The sequence below is a fragment of the Cynocephalus volans genome, chromosome 2, assembly GCF_027409185.1.
Source record: "Cynocephalus volans isolate mCynVol1 chromosome 2, mCynVol1.pri, whole genome shotgun sequence".
NCBI classification, from domain to species: Eukaryota; Metazoa; Chordata; class Mammalia; order Dermoptera; family Cynocephalidae; genus Cynocephalus; species Cynocephalus volans.
Genome location: NC_084461.1, coordinates 227,008,370 through 227,024,087, shown reverse-complemented (window position 1 = coordinate 227,024,087; position 15,718 = coordinate 227,008,370). Strand labels below are relative to the sequence as shown.

At 38.8% G+C, this 15,718-nt stretch overlaps 1 protein-coding gene across 9 annotated transcripts in view; it reads left to right on the top strand.

Moving 5' to 3' along the window:
• Positions 1-15,049, top strand: part of SHLD2 (shieldin complex subunit 2) — a 100,767-nt gene extending 85,718 nt beyond the window's left edge. For 8 of the 9 annotated variants that reach the window (XM_063086126.1, XM_063086124.1, XM_063086122.1 and 5 more), the window contains 3 exons: positions 158-386; positions 10,989-11,104; positions 14,730-15,049. In XM_063086126.1, the coding sequence (XP_062942196.1) occupies positions 158-386; positions 10,989-11,104; positions 14,730-14,902 (518 nt within the window). In that variant the 3' untranslated portion in view covers positions 14,903-15,049. Of the gene's footprint in view, positions 1-157; positions 387-10,988; positions 11,105-12,379; positions 12,561-14,729 lie in introns of all 9 variants that reach the window. The other variant, XR_010022627.1, reaches the window with a different exon arrangement.
• The last annotated feature ends 669 nt before the right edge of the window (positions 15,050-15,718 follow it).

The following is a 15,718-nucleotide window of genomic DNA, read 5'->3' as shown; positions in this document are numbered from 1 at the left end:
TCTAGGAAAAGAGTGAAGAAGAGAAAACCAAGAACAGGACTTCTGTGTGTCTTTTACTATAAGTGACTGTAAATCAACTATATAATTAACTCTGTAAATTAAAGTTATAATTTTGGTCCAATAATTTGAAATATTTCTTTTTGTATGTCTTTTATAGGAGTGGTTCTAGTTAAAGCCCAGATTTTAGAGCTGGTATTTCCTGTTACAGCAGCTCAGAAGATAGCTCTAAATGCTCACAGTTCTCTGAAGAGTATTTTTTCTTCTCTTCCCAACATTATATATACTGGCTGTGCAAAGTGTGGATTGGAACTAGAAACAGATGAGAACAAGATCTACAAACAATGTTTTAGCTGCTTGCCGTTTACTACGAAGAAAATATACTATAGGTAAGGCAACTGAGCGAGCCATTTTGATGGGAAATATTTATAACACTAGAAATGACCAAAAAATTAAATATATCAATCCTTGCTTTTTAACAAGAACTAAGAGTTAATCCAAGAGAGTAACATTGTCTTCTTGAGAGATAAATAGCTATTTATGAGAGTAAAAATTGCCCAGTAATCATAACAGGAATTTTAAAGGTAGTAATTGGGAAATCTAATTGTTTCCAGACAGCTCTACTAAAGAAAATTTTTACTTGGTTTACTTTTTTTTTTTTTTTTTAAAAGATGACCAGTAAGGGGATCTTAACCCTTGACTTGGTGTTATCAGCACCACACTCTCCCAAGTGAGCCACAGGCCAGCCCTTGGTTTACATTTTTAACCAGGGTCTAAATGGCTCACAAGTAGTTCATTTCCTCACTTTAACATATGCAGTCATGCACCGCATGACTGTCAGTCGATGATGAGCCGCATATACAATGGTGGTTGGAGCAGTAGGCTGTAACGCATAGCCCAGGTTTGTAGTAGGCTAGACCATCTAGGTTTGTGTAATTACGCTCTGTGATGTTTGCATGACGACTGAATCACCTAGTGATGCATTCCTCAGAACCTATTCCTATCGTAGAGTGGCACATGACTGTAATTAGAATTTAAAGATTAAAAGTATTATATGATCTTAACTCTAACTTTTGGAAACTCATAAGATGTTTAACCTTTCTATATCTCAGTTTTCCCACCTCACCTTAGAAATTAAGGATAGCAAATTAATGTTCTATGGTAAAACTGCTAACCATAACCAGCTCAGTGAAAAACACATTGTTTTTCAAATAATAAATGTTCAAAGTCTAGGATAATCTTTTTTCTTTTTACCTTATAAATTACATTCCTTTACAAAATTGCACTCAGTGTTTTATGATCTTTTCTTATTATTTCTAAGTACTGCAGTATCTAAGAACTATATGCAGATATATTCAGCATGTTATCATGGTTATCATTCAAGAATATTTACAGAAGCTTAGTCCACAAGCCTTATTTCCCATTACAGATGTTTATACTTAAATAAGTGAATGGATTTTTCTATTACTTTCAAAGTTGCTTTTATGGAAAAGAAGATTGAATTAAAATGCATGGTGGGGTTAGAAATGAGAACTGAGAAGGAACTTGCAGACCAAAGAATGAAGCAAATAACTGTACAAAGATTCTTGTCAAAAGGGTAACTTACATACAGGGAAGGTTGCACAGCAAAGAATCAGACATCTGCGCAGGTGAGAGCTCTCTCTCTCTGGCTTTTAGGCAAGGCATATATAGTATAACTTCAAAGAAATAATTTAAGAAAAATAAGTTTCCTTTGATCTATGAATCAGGGAGCTTTTGATGCTTGTGCGCAGACTAGCTGATGCCAGGAGTTGTGATAAGTCACCTGATCCCTAAACCCTCTGTTCCTATTGTGCTTGCCCTAAGGTTAATCTGTATAACCGGTCAGTGAAACAAAGGAATGAGGTTAAACAGGAGTCAACATGGCATGTGGGGAACAAGATGGCATTAGGCCTCTTCATGCTCTAACACCCCACCCCCAACATCTTTTGTGGCACATACCTTTTTATCTGCCAATATTTTGCAATGACCCTAGGGCCAGATATCAGATAGTGACTTGTATCCTTATTCTGTAGTAACAGTAGGAGATAATATCCCTATTAAGCAGAGGAAGATACTAAGGGCTACAGTTCCCCATTTGCCAGGGAGAGAAGTAAACTGTCTAGTAAAAGCATCTGCAAAGGAAAGATTGTCTTACATATTCAATGGCCTTTCTCATGTGAGAAAGCAAATCAGTTACTTTAGCCTCGTGGGAAGGAATGTAAGCACAGAATTCTTGTCCAAGCCAAAGCACAGTTCCTCCATGAGCAAAAGTTAATATATCTAAAGCTATTCTATTTTGTAGTACCATTTTTTTCATTTGCATTGTTTCTTGGTTTAATAAGAAAGTGTGCTGGAAGGAGTCATTCAGGGCAGAGGCAGTAAATTTGGCCAATGGCTGGATGCCCAATTTTGTAATGATGTCTGACAACTGGGGAGAAAACATGGCTATCGGCTATTCCCTCCAGGCAAGACTTTGGCTTCATCTGGAATTTAGAGCCAGGAGATTATGAAGAACTCCCAGCAGGGTATCATGTACTCTGCCTGGTAGAGATGCAAAGGCTACAGTGCTTTGGCCAGTCCATCCAAACAGTAGGTAGAGGTTTGTCTCACAAATCCAAATATCATTTTTGGGTGCCAAAAAGGTGCCTCCTCTGAATGTCTTGTTTTTCCTCCTGGTCCATTCAGTGTCCAGTACCTGGTGTATGACATGCAGTGGGGGATGGTAACCACGCCAGTATCTGTGTGTGTGTCAGCTATGATTCATCCTTTCAATACAAAAACGGGCTATCCAGCTTAACATCCCATGTTCTGCACAAAGCCATCCCAGAACATCACAAATGTGATAGGCAGTAGGTATCTCAGAGTGATTAGTGTAGTGCCTTATTAATGAGAACATGTACTACTTATTGTCATTTTAATGAAATAATAGAGCAGGCCTTCATGTCATATTCAGAGGGCCCAGTGGGTCTTTGCTCTGTACAGTCATCATCCCCACCCATAGTTCCCATTCTGTCTTGTTGGAGGGCATTCCCTGAGCGCTGGACTCTGGCTGCATTCTGCGTACCCAGCAGTTGGAGTGGTTGTGCACTTCAGCAAAGATGGCCCCCCAGGACAGAAACATTTCCTGACGTAGGGAGGGACCTAAAATGAGGAAGCTAAGAGTGGTAAGATAAATGTTTCAAAGGTACCAGATAAGACAAGTCTTCATTTAATAATAACACAGTTGCAGTTTGATGAGCATGTGCCAATACCACTTTTTTTGGCACATTCCCTGGTGGGCTGTACCATATATTTTGGCCCTCAGTGCTATGAATAGGTACAAGCATGTTATAAACAGGGGCTTCTGTTGCAACCCATAATGGTAGACCCACTTCTGTTCCCTGTTTTAGAGAGCATGGAGAGGTCACATGAGTCAAAGCTGGGCCCTCTCCTAAGTAAAAAGAAGGACTGAGTGTGATGCCAGAGGTAGGACAATCCCCCCATGGGATAAGAATACCAAGTCACCTGGGAGGGGGATACCATTTTAACTTGTAGTTTACTAAAGTTTTTCCCAGGTGGGAGGCTCTGTGGCAGATGCAGAACAAGTCCCTCATCCCCCTGAAGTGGCCTCAGACCTCCTTGTATTTGTACTTTAAAGCTCTAGTGAACGGCATACGCTCAACCAATTGATCATAAGAGACATTGTCCCATGGTGGGTGCAGCATTTATCAGTCTGATGGCTTACGTTAAGTGAGGGGATCATTCCTTCAGGGTTCTGCCGGGTGATAAAACCTTTAGGGTAGTCTTAGTCATGCCATCCTTCCTATCGATGAGACCTGTAGCCATGGGCTTATAAGGGAGATGAAAAGTCCATAATATGTTGTGGGCTTCAGCCTATTCTTGCACATCATATCTGGTGAAGTGGGTACCCTAGTAATTGTCAATTTGGGATGGAGTCCCATACATGTTCTCTAATTTTGTGAGTCCTTTTATCGTAGCAGCCTTATTTGCCCTTTTACAGGCGGAGGCTTGTATAAGTCCAGTTGCAGTGTCTGCTCATGTTAAAATGCATTTATGTCCTTCACATGTTGGTAGGGGCACAATGTAATGTACTTGCCATCTGGTGACTAAGCGGGTAGGTTGTCTGATGTGCCCTGGTGCATGTCTCATGGGTATCACCATAGTTGGCATTGCAGACAGTCCTTGTATGCAGCCAGCAAATCTGAATATTTAGTTGGTAATGAAACCTTTTTACTATTTTCTAAGTTGTCTTTGGTCCTCGATGGCCAGACCAAATCATTCAATAAACCTGTCCAGGTACCCCCACATGGAAGTTGCTGGCTAGCCTAGGATTTCCCTCACTGACCCCAAGATTTCCTTCGCCACATCCCCCTTACCCATGCTTTCTTAATTCTTGGTCTGCTCCTGGCTGCAATGCCAGTTGTGCAAGGAGGAGGTTAGAGTATAATACCCTCTGAACTGAGAAGGAACTTTCTGACCGAAGAATGAAGCAGGCAAATCTATACAAAGATTTTCGTTAAAAGAGCTTTCATACAGGGAAGGTTGCACAGCAGAGAATCAGACATCTACAGCAGATGAGAGCTCTCTCACTCTTTTAGGCAAGGCAAGTATAGCTTCAAAGAAATAGTTTAAGAGAAATAAGTTTCCTGTGATCTACAAAGCAGGAAGATTGTGATGTTTGTGCACAGACTAGCTGATGTCAGGAGTTGTGATAAGTCATCTAGTCCCTAAACTCTCTGTTCCTATTGTGCTTGCCCTAAGGTTAATCTGTAACTGATAGTGAAACAAATGAATGAGGTTAAACAGGACTCAGCATGGTGGGTGGGGAACAAGATGGTGTTAGTTCTGTTCACCCTCTCATGTTACATACCTCATGGTATGTAACAAACATTATTAATTAAAGTTGGTTTCTTATCAACAGTTAAGGCCCCTCAAAAGTATACATAGGTGACTTATTTAATATAATTATTTATTGGATGAAAATGTTGTCCAATAATATGCCCTTATGGAGAGGTGGGCCTTTGAATCTTCAGTCTAAAGAATGACTGTTCAAGAGAAGAACTTCACAATTGCTTCTTGGCCTTTTGGCTAAGATCAAGTGAAGAAGAAGACTTCATGGATCAGTATCGCCTGATTATGTTATAACTAGCATGAAGTATACAAGATATAGTTCTAAGCTGTACCACATTCAAGATGTAGTACTAGTTTGTTGTCTTGCTGGAATGTTGAACAGACATGCTAAGGCCAGAGTTGTTTTTGATTATTTATTTAAAAGCCTTTAAATTGTTTTTAGGTTAAGGGTCCAGATTTTTTGGCTTCCTTGAAAAGAAAATTTTGAGAGTAAATAACAGATTCCCTTCAAATTATCAAGTATGTGATTCATAAATCATCTACATAAATCAGTCAGCAAACTGAATGAGAGAAAGCTCTAATTGTGTATTTTTCCAAGACTCAATCAAATATTTATTAAGTATCCATATGTGTTGATCTGATATTTAGTACTGTGGAAGTTATGCTTCTGTAGTCAAAAAGCCTACTAGTTTATATATGGAACACTTAATGAACATTTGTATGGCCTGACAGTCCCAAACTGTGTGTGGATCTATCACATTTTATGTTAGTTTTTTGTAACTTGGAACTGATTTTCCAATGGAAGCAACACTAAATGTTGTAGTTGGAGTCTCATACCAGGCCACAAATGTTTATTAAATGCACATATAGATAGAATAGTTACTGTTTTTATAGCTATTATAGAACATCTTCTTTAAAAATGTTTTTATCGGATATGTATTCCGAATTACATTTTTGGAACACAGCAATTACATTGTTTTTTCTGTACTAGAAGCAAATATCCAACAGGTCAAATCACTAATTAAGGCTCCTACACAGACAGCACTAGGGGGTGCTTGGGTCTCTCAAGAGGTAGTAGGCAAGGTGTAGGCTGGGGCTGCAGTCATCAGAAGGCTTGACCAGGGTTGGGGAATCCATTTCCAGTCTGGCTTACTTGTATGGCTGGCACATTGAGTTCCTCTTTACATGAGTATCTCCATATATTGCCTGAATGTTCTCACAGAGTGGCAGCTCATTTCCCCAGAACAAGCAAGCCAAGAGAGGGTTCCAGGTGGAAGCCATTTTTTTTAATAACCTAGCCTCAGAAGTCACGTGGCATCATTTCTGCCAAATTTTGTTCATTAGAAGTGAACTTAGCTATACACTGAAGAATGGATTAGAATGAGGCTAAATGCAGAGAAGAGTTAATAGTATATTGCTTATGTTTGTTTTTTGGTTTTGGCTGCTGGCTAGTGCAGGCATTCAGACCCTTGAACTTGGTGGCCATATATATGGGGGAGACATGATTAGTCATGTCTAGCTAGAGTGTAAGTCGTGGAAATGGGAAGAAATGGACAGATTTAAGAGTGGTGGAAAATAGAATCTGTGAGATTTAATGATTGAGTGGCAGGTAAAGGGAGATCATAGATATATTACAGATAATTTACAATTGGATGAATAATATGGTTATTTATTAAACAAGTAACAATGGGAGAAGTGCTGATTCATATTGTTTGAGTTGCTGAGAGGCAAAAAATTGGAAAGTAGTATACAGAAATACAATTCATAAAAAAAAGTCTGGGCTAGGTTTATAGGAAGGAGAGTTATCTATGGTGATCAAACCCACCACTGGGTTCTTCATCCTGTTTTGTTTTTCCTTTTTGATCTTCAGTTATTACCTCTTATAATGGATCGTTCCTACCAGTCATACTCCAGTTTCTCTTATATTAAAAACACATAAACAAAATCTCCTAACATTACATGTTCCTCTTACCACCAATTTTTCTGCTCTGCTTTGTATCCAGCCAAACTTTGTTAAAGAGTTGTAAATATATTCTTTCTCTCCTTCTACATCTCCAACATCACTTCAGCTTGCTCCACTGTACTCCTACGATGCCACTGAAACTGCTTTTGTCACATTTACCAACAATTTTAGTGTTGCCTAATTCATTGGACATTCCTTTTCCTCCTCTAATTACATTCAACACATTAGACTACTTCCTTCTCCTTGAAACAGCCTCCTCACTTAGTTTCAGTGATACTGCCTTCCCCTGGCTTTCTGACCTACTTCCCAGACCCTTTCTTCTCAGTCTCTTCTGCCCACTCTTTAGATGTTGGGGTCAATCCCGAGTCTTCTTCTTTGTCCTTCCTTTTCATATGTTCTTTCTATATATTCTGCCTGGATGATGGTAACTATTTCCATGTTGTACAATATCGTCCACATACTGGTGATTTTCACTCTCATCTTCACCCTGGTTTTCTCCTTCAAGCTCCAGTATTCAAGTATCAAACTCTTTACTTGACAGTTCTATTTGGATGTCTTACAGGTATAACACACTTAAAAATATGCAAAGTGGACTTTGTTTTTCCTAACCATACTCAAACCAGGTTCTCTCTATTTTTATACTTCTCGATAAATGAAACTACCATCTACCAAATTATTTAAGCTAGAAACCTGGACATAATCCTTGAATCATTCCTTTTTCCTTACCTCCCTCATATGATCTATTGGCAAGTCCTATGAGTTTTCATCCAGAACTACATCACAAGTTCATCCACTTTTCTCCATCTCCACTGCAGCATTTTAGTCCAATCTTTCTCAACAGGGGCACCACTGACATTTTACACAGGACAGTTTCTCATTATATACGCTTTCCCACATATTGCAGAGTATATGGCATCCCTGCTTTCCTTCCCCTAGCTGAAACCTCAGTTACTGTGAAACCAAAATGAGAAGTCATACCTGCTGATCTAGAATCACTTGGGCCTGTCCAAGCCAGTGCTACCTCCTGCTCAAATTATCACAGTACTAGTCTCTTAGTTGGTCTCCTTATGCCCTTGCCTCATCTAGTCAACTACACAGCCGAGGTAGTGATCACGTCCTTGCTTAAAGACATTTCAGTAGTTTCCCATTACACCTGTTGTCTCTGCTCCAGCCACGCTGACCTTCTTTCAGTTCTTTAGACACTTCGATTTTTTCTCCTTAGGACTTTCTCACATGTTCTTCCCACTGCCTGACTCCACAAGGCTGGCTTCTTCATGTCTTAGTTTAAATGCTGCTTCATCAGAGGCGTTACCTAACCACCTTCTTTTATTTTATACTATACTACCCTGTATGTACTTATTGCATATTGTAGTTGTTTAGTTGCATATTGTCTTTTCTAAAAAAAAAAAAAAAAAAAAATTACTGAGATAAAATTCACGTACCATCAAATTAACCCATCTAAAATGTACAATGCAATGGCTTTAGTATATTCACAGGGCTGGGCAACCATTTCTACAACCAGTTTTAGTACATTTTCATCACTTGCCTGTCCACAAAGCCCCATACACATTAGTAATCACTCCCCATCCCCGCAACTCATGGCAACCACTAGTTTACTTTCTTATTATATGGATTTTCCTATTCTGGACATTTCATATAAATGTAATCATATAATATGTGGTCCTTTGTGACTGGCTTCTTTACTTAGCATGATGTTTACAAGGTTCATCCATGTTGTAGCATATGTCATTACTTCATTCCTTTTTACTGCAAAATAATGTTCCATTGTATGCATATGCCACATTTTATTTATCCATTCATCAGTTGATGGACAATTGGGTTATTCCCATTTATTAGTTATTATGAATAATGCTGCTGTGAATATTCATGTACAAGTTTTTGTGTGGACATAGGTTTTCATTTCTCTTTGGGTGTACATCCAGGAGTGGAATTGCTGGGTTGTATCATAATTCTATGTTTATTTAACCTTTTGAGGAACTACCAAACTGTTTTCCAAAGCTGCTGCACAATTTTACATTCCCACCAGCAATCTGGAGGTTGCAGTTTCTCCATATCCTTACCAATACTTTTTATTCTCTGGTTTTCTTTTTGTTGCATGTGCTTTTGGTGTCATACCTAAGAAAGATGTCATTCCTAAGCCAATTTCATGGAGATTTACTCTTGTATTTTCTTTCTTTTCTTTTTTTTTTTTTTTTGTCTTTTTGTGACCGGCCGTACCGCGCTCAGCCAGTGAGCGCACCGGCCATCCTTATATAGGATCCGAACCCGCAGTGAGAGCGCTGCTGCACTCCCAGTGCCGCACTCTCCCGAGTGCGCCACGGGATCGGCCCCTCTTGTATTTTCTTATAAGAGTTTAATAGTTTTAGCTCTTACGTTTTGGTCCGTGATCTACTTTGAGTTAATTTTTGTGCATGGTGTGAGGAAGGGGTTCAGTTTCATTCCTTTGCATATGAGTATCCAATTGTCCCAGCATGATTTTTTGAAAAGACTATTGTATCTCCATTGAATCATCATTGAAAAGCTTATTTTCTTTCTATCCCAGTAAAGTTTTTAGTTCCTTGAATGAAGAAACCAGATTGGTCTTGTTCCCTAATGGATACCCAGTGCTTAGCACAGTCCATGGTACATAATAGATACTCATTTTGTATGAAGTACTTCAAAAAGTTCATGGAAAGATTTGTATTCTCTTTTAACTTGATTTTTCCACAAACATTTTTAAGTACCCTCATGTTTGTCAAAATAACAAATGGAGGGAGAGAGCAAGCCTAGGGAAAGAGTGTAGAGTGAAAAGAGGAAAGGACCTAAATTATCATGTGGGTAAAGGGGGAACTAGGTTTTCAGGTGGGAAATTAATAGTCATGTTTTAGCTCTGTTACACTAAGTTCCCTGGTATTGATGAGTCTGTTTCTAAAGTCTGTTCTTATTTTCACAAGATTATTTTTAAAAAACATAATACATACTATGGTTAAAATGCAAACTGTAGAGGAAGGTATAAAACAAAGAGTAGAAGTCTCCTTCCCTGTTTGCCCCCTCTCTACCATAAATGCTGTTAGAAGTTTTTTTTGTATATCCTTCCACTAACTTATTATGCTCATACTGGCACACGTATATTCCTTTCTTTATAAGTATAGACGAAATAACACTGTTCATTTTGTTTGTTCCTTATAGTCTATTATGGCACTTCTTCCCTAATAGCACTTATAAATCTTCCTCATTCTTTTTAATAGCTGCATAGTGTTGTAATGTAGGATATACTGAAAATTGTTTATCTAGTTCTCTGTTTACTGATGTGCAAAATAGTTTATGTCTGTCGGAAGGAATCAGTGGGGAAAAAATAACTTGAAATTGTGATTGCCAAATACATGGTATTGAGCTAGGGCTAGGGTCTAGAGCTCATAGACCCTTCAAGTCCGTTCACAAACCCTTCACACACAGGTCTATGAGCTAGGTAACTGGCAAAAAGGTCCTTGGAGCCTTGGCTGAAGTAGGAATAGTCTTTATTCAGCACACCCAACACTATGAGCTAAGCAGTCCAAAGGAGAAACTCAGAAACTCAACTGCTATTGGCAAAGTCCAAAGAAAAACTGAACAGCTGCCAGCAGAGTAAACATGCCCTATTTTTAGACTGGAGCTCTGCTGGCCAGCTCTGCTTCACAAACTCAAGAACACACAATAGCAATAACTAAAAAGATACATTGGTGCACATACACACTAACTCTACCCACACACAACTTGTTTACAAAGAATTAAGAATGTGCTGCTCAACCCCTTGACCAGACCTGAGCCAAGGGAACCTGACTAAATTATCCTATTTTCCCCACACGTGGTTATCATCTTTATTTTTATTTCTAAAAATACTTTATATAACAGTGTAAAATAATATATTTTTTCCTATATTAGTATCTGAAATTTTAATATGAATATGGAATAAATAAAATTTACTAATTTATTATTTGAAACTTGGAGAAAAAAAGCCTTCTCATTTCTAGGATGTTTCAGAACATCCTAGAGTTGTTTTAGAAATTAAAATTAATCCTGCATAAAAACCCAAAGCTTTCTGAAATTATATTGCATTTAAGCATTTCTTTCATTTGAGAATCTTTTTGAAGGTTATGTGTTGTTTTCTCTTTTGTAGGCCAGCTTCAATGACTGTAGTTGATGGAAGTCATACCATTTGCATCCATGTAGGATCAAAGCTGCTAGAGAAGATTCTTCTCAACATTTCTCCGGACTGCCTCAATAGAGTCATAGGTAATACATCAACATGCCATCAAGAGGTTATTCTTAGTGAAACCATTCATTCAGAAGTGTAGATGGTATATTGGAACAGAAGGAACACCGTTTTGTAAATTAAGGATTTTTCTGTCAATATAAAAGCGGAATGATAATTTAGTTTAGTGAAACATAAGACTGTGTAAAGAAGGTAAGACTTGCTGTACCTTTGTCTTAGTACATGAATAGCAGGAAGAACCTAATCGCTCCTTAACCCAAATTCCCAACTGGTAAGCAAAAATAGTAGGACCCTAGTTTTATGGGTGAAGTAAATGAATGCGTGACACTATGAAGATAGTCCACTGTTAGTGGGATGGTTTGCAGGATCTTTAGCCACAATGCTTGGGATAGTCCATGGTTGAGAACAAAGTGAAGATAACCCACCTGTCAGATGTTCAAATTCCATACCTGTCCTCATTAGTCTCAGACTCTGTAAGCAGATGAGCTAATCTGGTTCTAATAATTGCTTTGTCTTTTAATAGTGGATTGTTGTTCTTGCTTTTTGGGTGTCTTAATTTTTGCTTGAATGCAGAACATTATGTATAGAACACTACAGACTGAGGTAAACAGTATTGTACCTGGAAATGGGCATGCCTTTTGTAGACCTTTACTGGGGGTAAGAGGTGGACAGGATAGAGTCAGTCTTTTCAGAAGTTGAGTTGGATTCAGGTTTTATTATTGTTGTGGTTACCTTCAGGTCAGTGCTGGTTTCAGTTTCTTCTAGTATTATCTTGTGCCTGTGGTGGGGAGTGGTTCCCCAATATTCCTGCTCCACCATTAGCTTAGCCCTTCACTCTGCACCTGGGCCCCAGAGAAAATGTCTCTACATGTTTTTGCTTCTCCCCAAGTTGTACAGGCTTTTGTTGGTGGTTATTTGGTGCATCCTAGCCTGGTGGGAGGGAACAGGATTGATTCTCTTTAATTCTGGCCCAGCCCCAATCTTATACAGGATCTTGGGTGTGGCCTTGTCCCTCCTACCATGGCAGCCAAGCTCTGCCTTGTGTCTTTGGTGGGTTTTGTGCGGTCCTGCCCCTCCCACAGTGGTAGGGGACCAGTAATGGTCTTGATCAAGGATGGTTTTCTGCTGCTCCCCCAGGGATAGAGGGATTTTTTCTTTTACCTTTCCCCCATCTGCACTGGGTCCTCACCTGTACCCTGGGACAACAGGATTTGCTGCTCTTGCTCCAGCAGTTGAAGGCTTTTGTTCCTTAAGGGGGAGGCCCAGGTGATGTTTTGTGCTTTTTCTCCTGGCAGCTTCTCCCCTCCTCCAAGCCTTCACCATGGTTGGGAGCTTTCCTGTTGTCTTGCCCTGCCCCAGTCTTGTGAGCACCTGGTGGAGGTGAAAAGAACCACGTGGAAGAACCCATGAGGATGCACACTCCCCTTCTGTCTGTGGCATTAGCAGTTCATTGGCTTTTAGCAATTCATTAAAAATGTAAGCACATGTACATGTATTAGTCTATTTCCATGCTTGTAACAAAATACTCGGAACTGGATAATTTGTAAGAAAATGAAAATTTATTGCTTACAGTTTCAGAGGCTGGGAAGTCCAAAGTCCAGAGAACACATATGGTGAGGGCCTATTCCTGGCAGTGACTATAGCAACTTAGGGTCTCACATGGCAAGAATGGTGGAGCATAGAGAGAGACAGACTCTCATGTGCTCTCCTGTTAAAGCCCTCAGAACCACACTCATGACCACCATTATTCATGCATATACTATGGCATGGTCCTCACAATCTAAGCACCTCTTCAAGGCCCCACCTTTCAATTACCACAATACAAGTTCCCACCCTCAACAGGTACAGTGGGGATTAAGCTTCAGTTACTTCAGGGGACCATTCAATCCACTACAGCGCATGCTTCTTTCCTGCTTGTTTGGTGGACCTGTCTTTCTGAGCCCTGCCCCAGGGTAATCTGTGCTCCTGTTTCCTGTCCTTGGAGGCACCTGTCTTTCCATACATTTCAGTCTTCTTGGCTTCTGTACAAGCTTTGGTTTCAAGAAAGTGATGATTCTGATGATTCAGCTTTATCCAATAACTTTAGGGTGGGAGCCACACTCTTTCCAGATTTCTACATCCTAATTAGAAGCCTGTCCATTCTTTTTTATTCACTTTATTTCATTTTCATTTTTTTGGCTGTTTTTATTCTTTTCTCGATGTTCTTTTATATATTTTATATTTTCAGTCATGTCTCCATTTTTTGCATAACTAAATTAGTCTTTATTTTTTAGAGAAGCATCATTCTCATATCAAGCATACTTCCATCTTTTGTCCATTTTTGAGACAAAGTCATACTTCTTGGCATTAATTAGATTGTAACCATAAGTGAAAATGTCATTTGTTATAAAATGGTCATCAGACCATCCAAATTATCACTAATGTTGATTTTTTAAAAATCAAATTTATCAAAGTGAAAATACAAAATTTAAAAATTATTGTAGAGAATTTTTACACTTCCAAAAATGTGTCAAAGGTCCTCCAGGAGTCTACCCCAATCCAAGAAACGCTGGTGGTATTTGTCAGGAAGCTAGTGTAGTCTGAGCCTACTTGATGGTGCCTTATCAGTCTGGTATTGAACAACCTGCTGAAAAACTTGATTAAGAAAACAAGAATATAGGACAATGCAGAATAAAATGACATGTCTACCTATAATTTTAGCATTTTTTCTTATTATTGATATTTGATATTCATTAAATAACTGATTCAAGGTTCTTTTATAGATATAATACACACACACACACACACACACACACACACACACATACACACACACACACACGTATGTCACCTCTCCCAGGGTGAAGGGGAGGCAAAGGATTACTCAAAGCCCATTTCTTCTAAGCAGTGAGAGGCCCTGAAGGGGTTAATTTCCAGGAACCCTCAAGAGAGAAGCATTCCTTGGAAATATAACCCTGAACTAGGTTTCTCTCTCAGTATTTATTCTCTGGGCAAGAAAGTTACAAAAAAGGAACATAGGTGTTTACAAAAGAACAGTAAGATAATTGTCACGGCAACAATCATTAGGTTTAGCTGCACCAAGGACATCTGATCTTAGAGCCAGCAATTTTGCTGTGTTACGATTCTTTATCTACAACAGAGACTTTAGCCTAGGGAAAGTTTTGTGTCTTTTGCAGGTTTAACATTTCTGTGTGTAATTCTAAAAAGTTAGGCCCTGTAAAATATATGTACTTTATTAATGTTAGTAACCTTCACATACATATAACTGTGATAAGAACTGTAGATTGGGTAAGTAGAAGAGTACTTTTCTGATATGGACACACCCTTTTTATTTCAGTCCAAACTTAGGAAACATTAATTTCAGTTTTGTATTGTTTTAAGAAGCCAATAGCTGTGCCCTAACAGGAACTGCTGTCAGTCTGCATAGTGTGTTATCTGCACCTGCTTTTCACGTTCAGCAGGAATCATGAGCCATCACTCTAGAGTACCTTCAGCAAGTTGCAGCTAGAAAGAGAAGGTAGGGAAGAGAAATTTGAATTGGGTTTGAGACTTGAGGAATCAAGGGAAACAACAAAACCCTTCACTGTGTGTGTTTTTTGTCAACCCAGAAGGGATATTGAGAGTTTCTGTGTGTTTAATCCTCAGTACCTTCCTCAGAGGTCACCTATGGGATGGCTGCAGCAGACATGCTCCACTCCTTGTTGGCAGCCAGCGGGGAACCTCGGGCATTGAAGATTCAGAGCCTTTTCGTATTAGATGAAAACAGCTACCCCTTGCAACAGGATTTCTCCTTACTGGATTTTCATTTGTTCGTATAAAGCATGGCGCCTATGCCCTTCTCTGAGGCCAGATGAAGAAACTGCAGGCAATTAAAGGAAGAAGTACTGAAATGATCTGTCTTTTGAAATAAATGAATGACAGGGCTTTTGTTTGGGTTTTTTAATAAATATATTTTACAAAGAGAATTGTGCTAAATACATAAATTAAAGCTTTTTTTCCTAAGAAAATCCTGCGAGTTGTTAAAGTTTGTTGTGTTTTTGTTTTTGGTCTCTTCCTTTGTTCTAGAGAAGGTGGTATGTAGCAGTTCTCTAGGAGTTAAAGGTTCGCTCGTTTGTGCACTGTATTTAATCCCTGCTACATTCCAGGCATTATACTAAGTACTGGGGATTCACATGTGAGACATTTCCTCAGAAATTGCTCTTTTGTTTTACTAATAAACTCTAACTGCTTTCCCTTATTCCTATCTTAATAAACTAGCAACGTGAAATAATTTTCTTGATTATAACTGTACACAATAATGGATTAGTTGGTATAAGCCTATGCTTAGACAAGTTCAAGAACAGCATATCTTTCTATAAAAAGCATTGAAAAAGAAGGAAACACGCTCATGTTTGAACTCCTAAAGCAGGGGAGAGAGTCCCTGTATTAGTTCATGTCTAGGATTTGAGTGCCTTACTGAATTTATTTACCACAAACATTTAGCAATTCGTTCTCTCACTATGATTGTAGAGGAAGCTCATGTATAATGGTAATTACTGATAGGAAATATGGAGTGGTACTTAACCTGTAAGTTTGGAATATGTTGAATGTTAATAGATTAACAGTATTGCCTGAAAATAACTGAATTCATGATT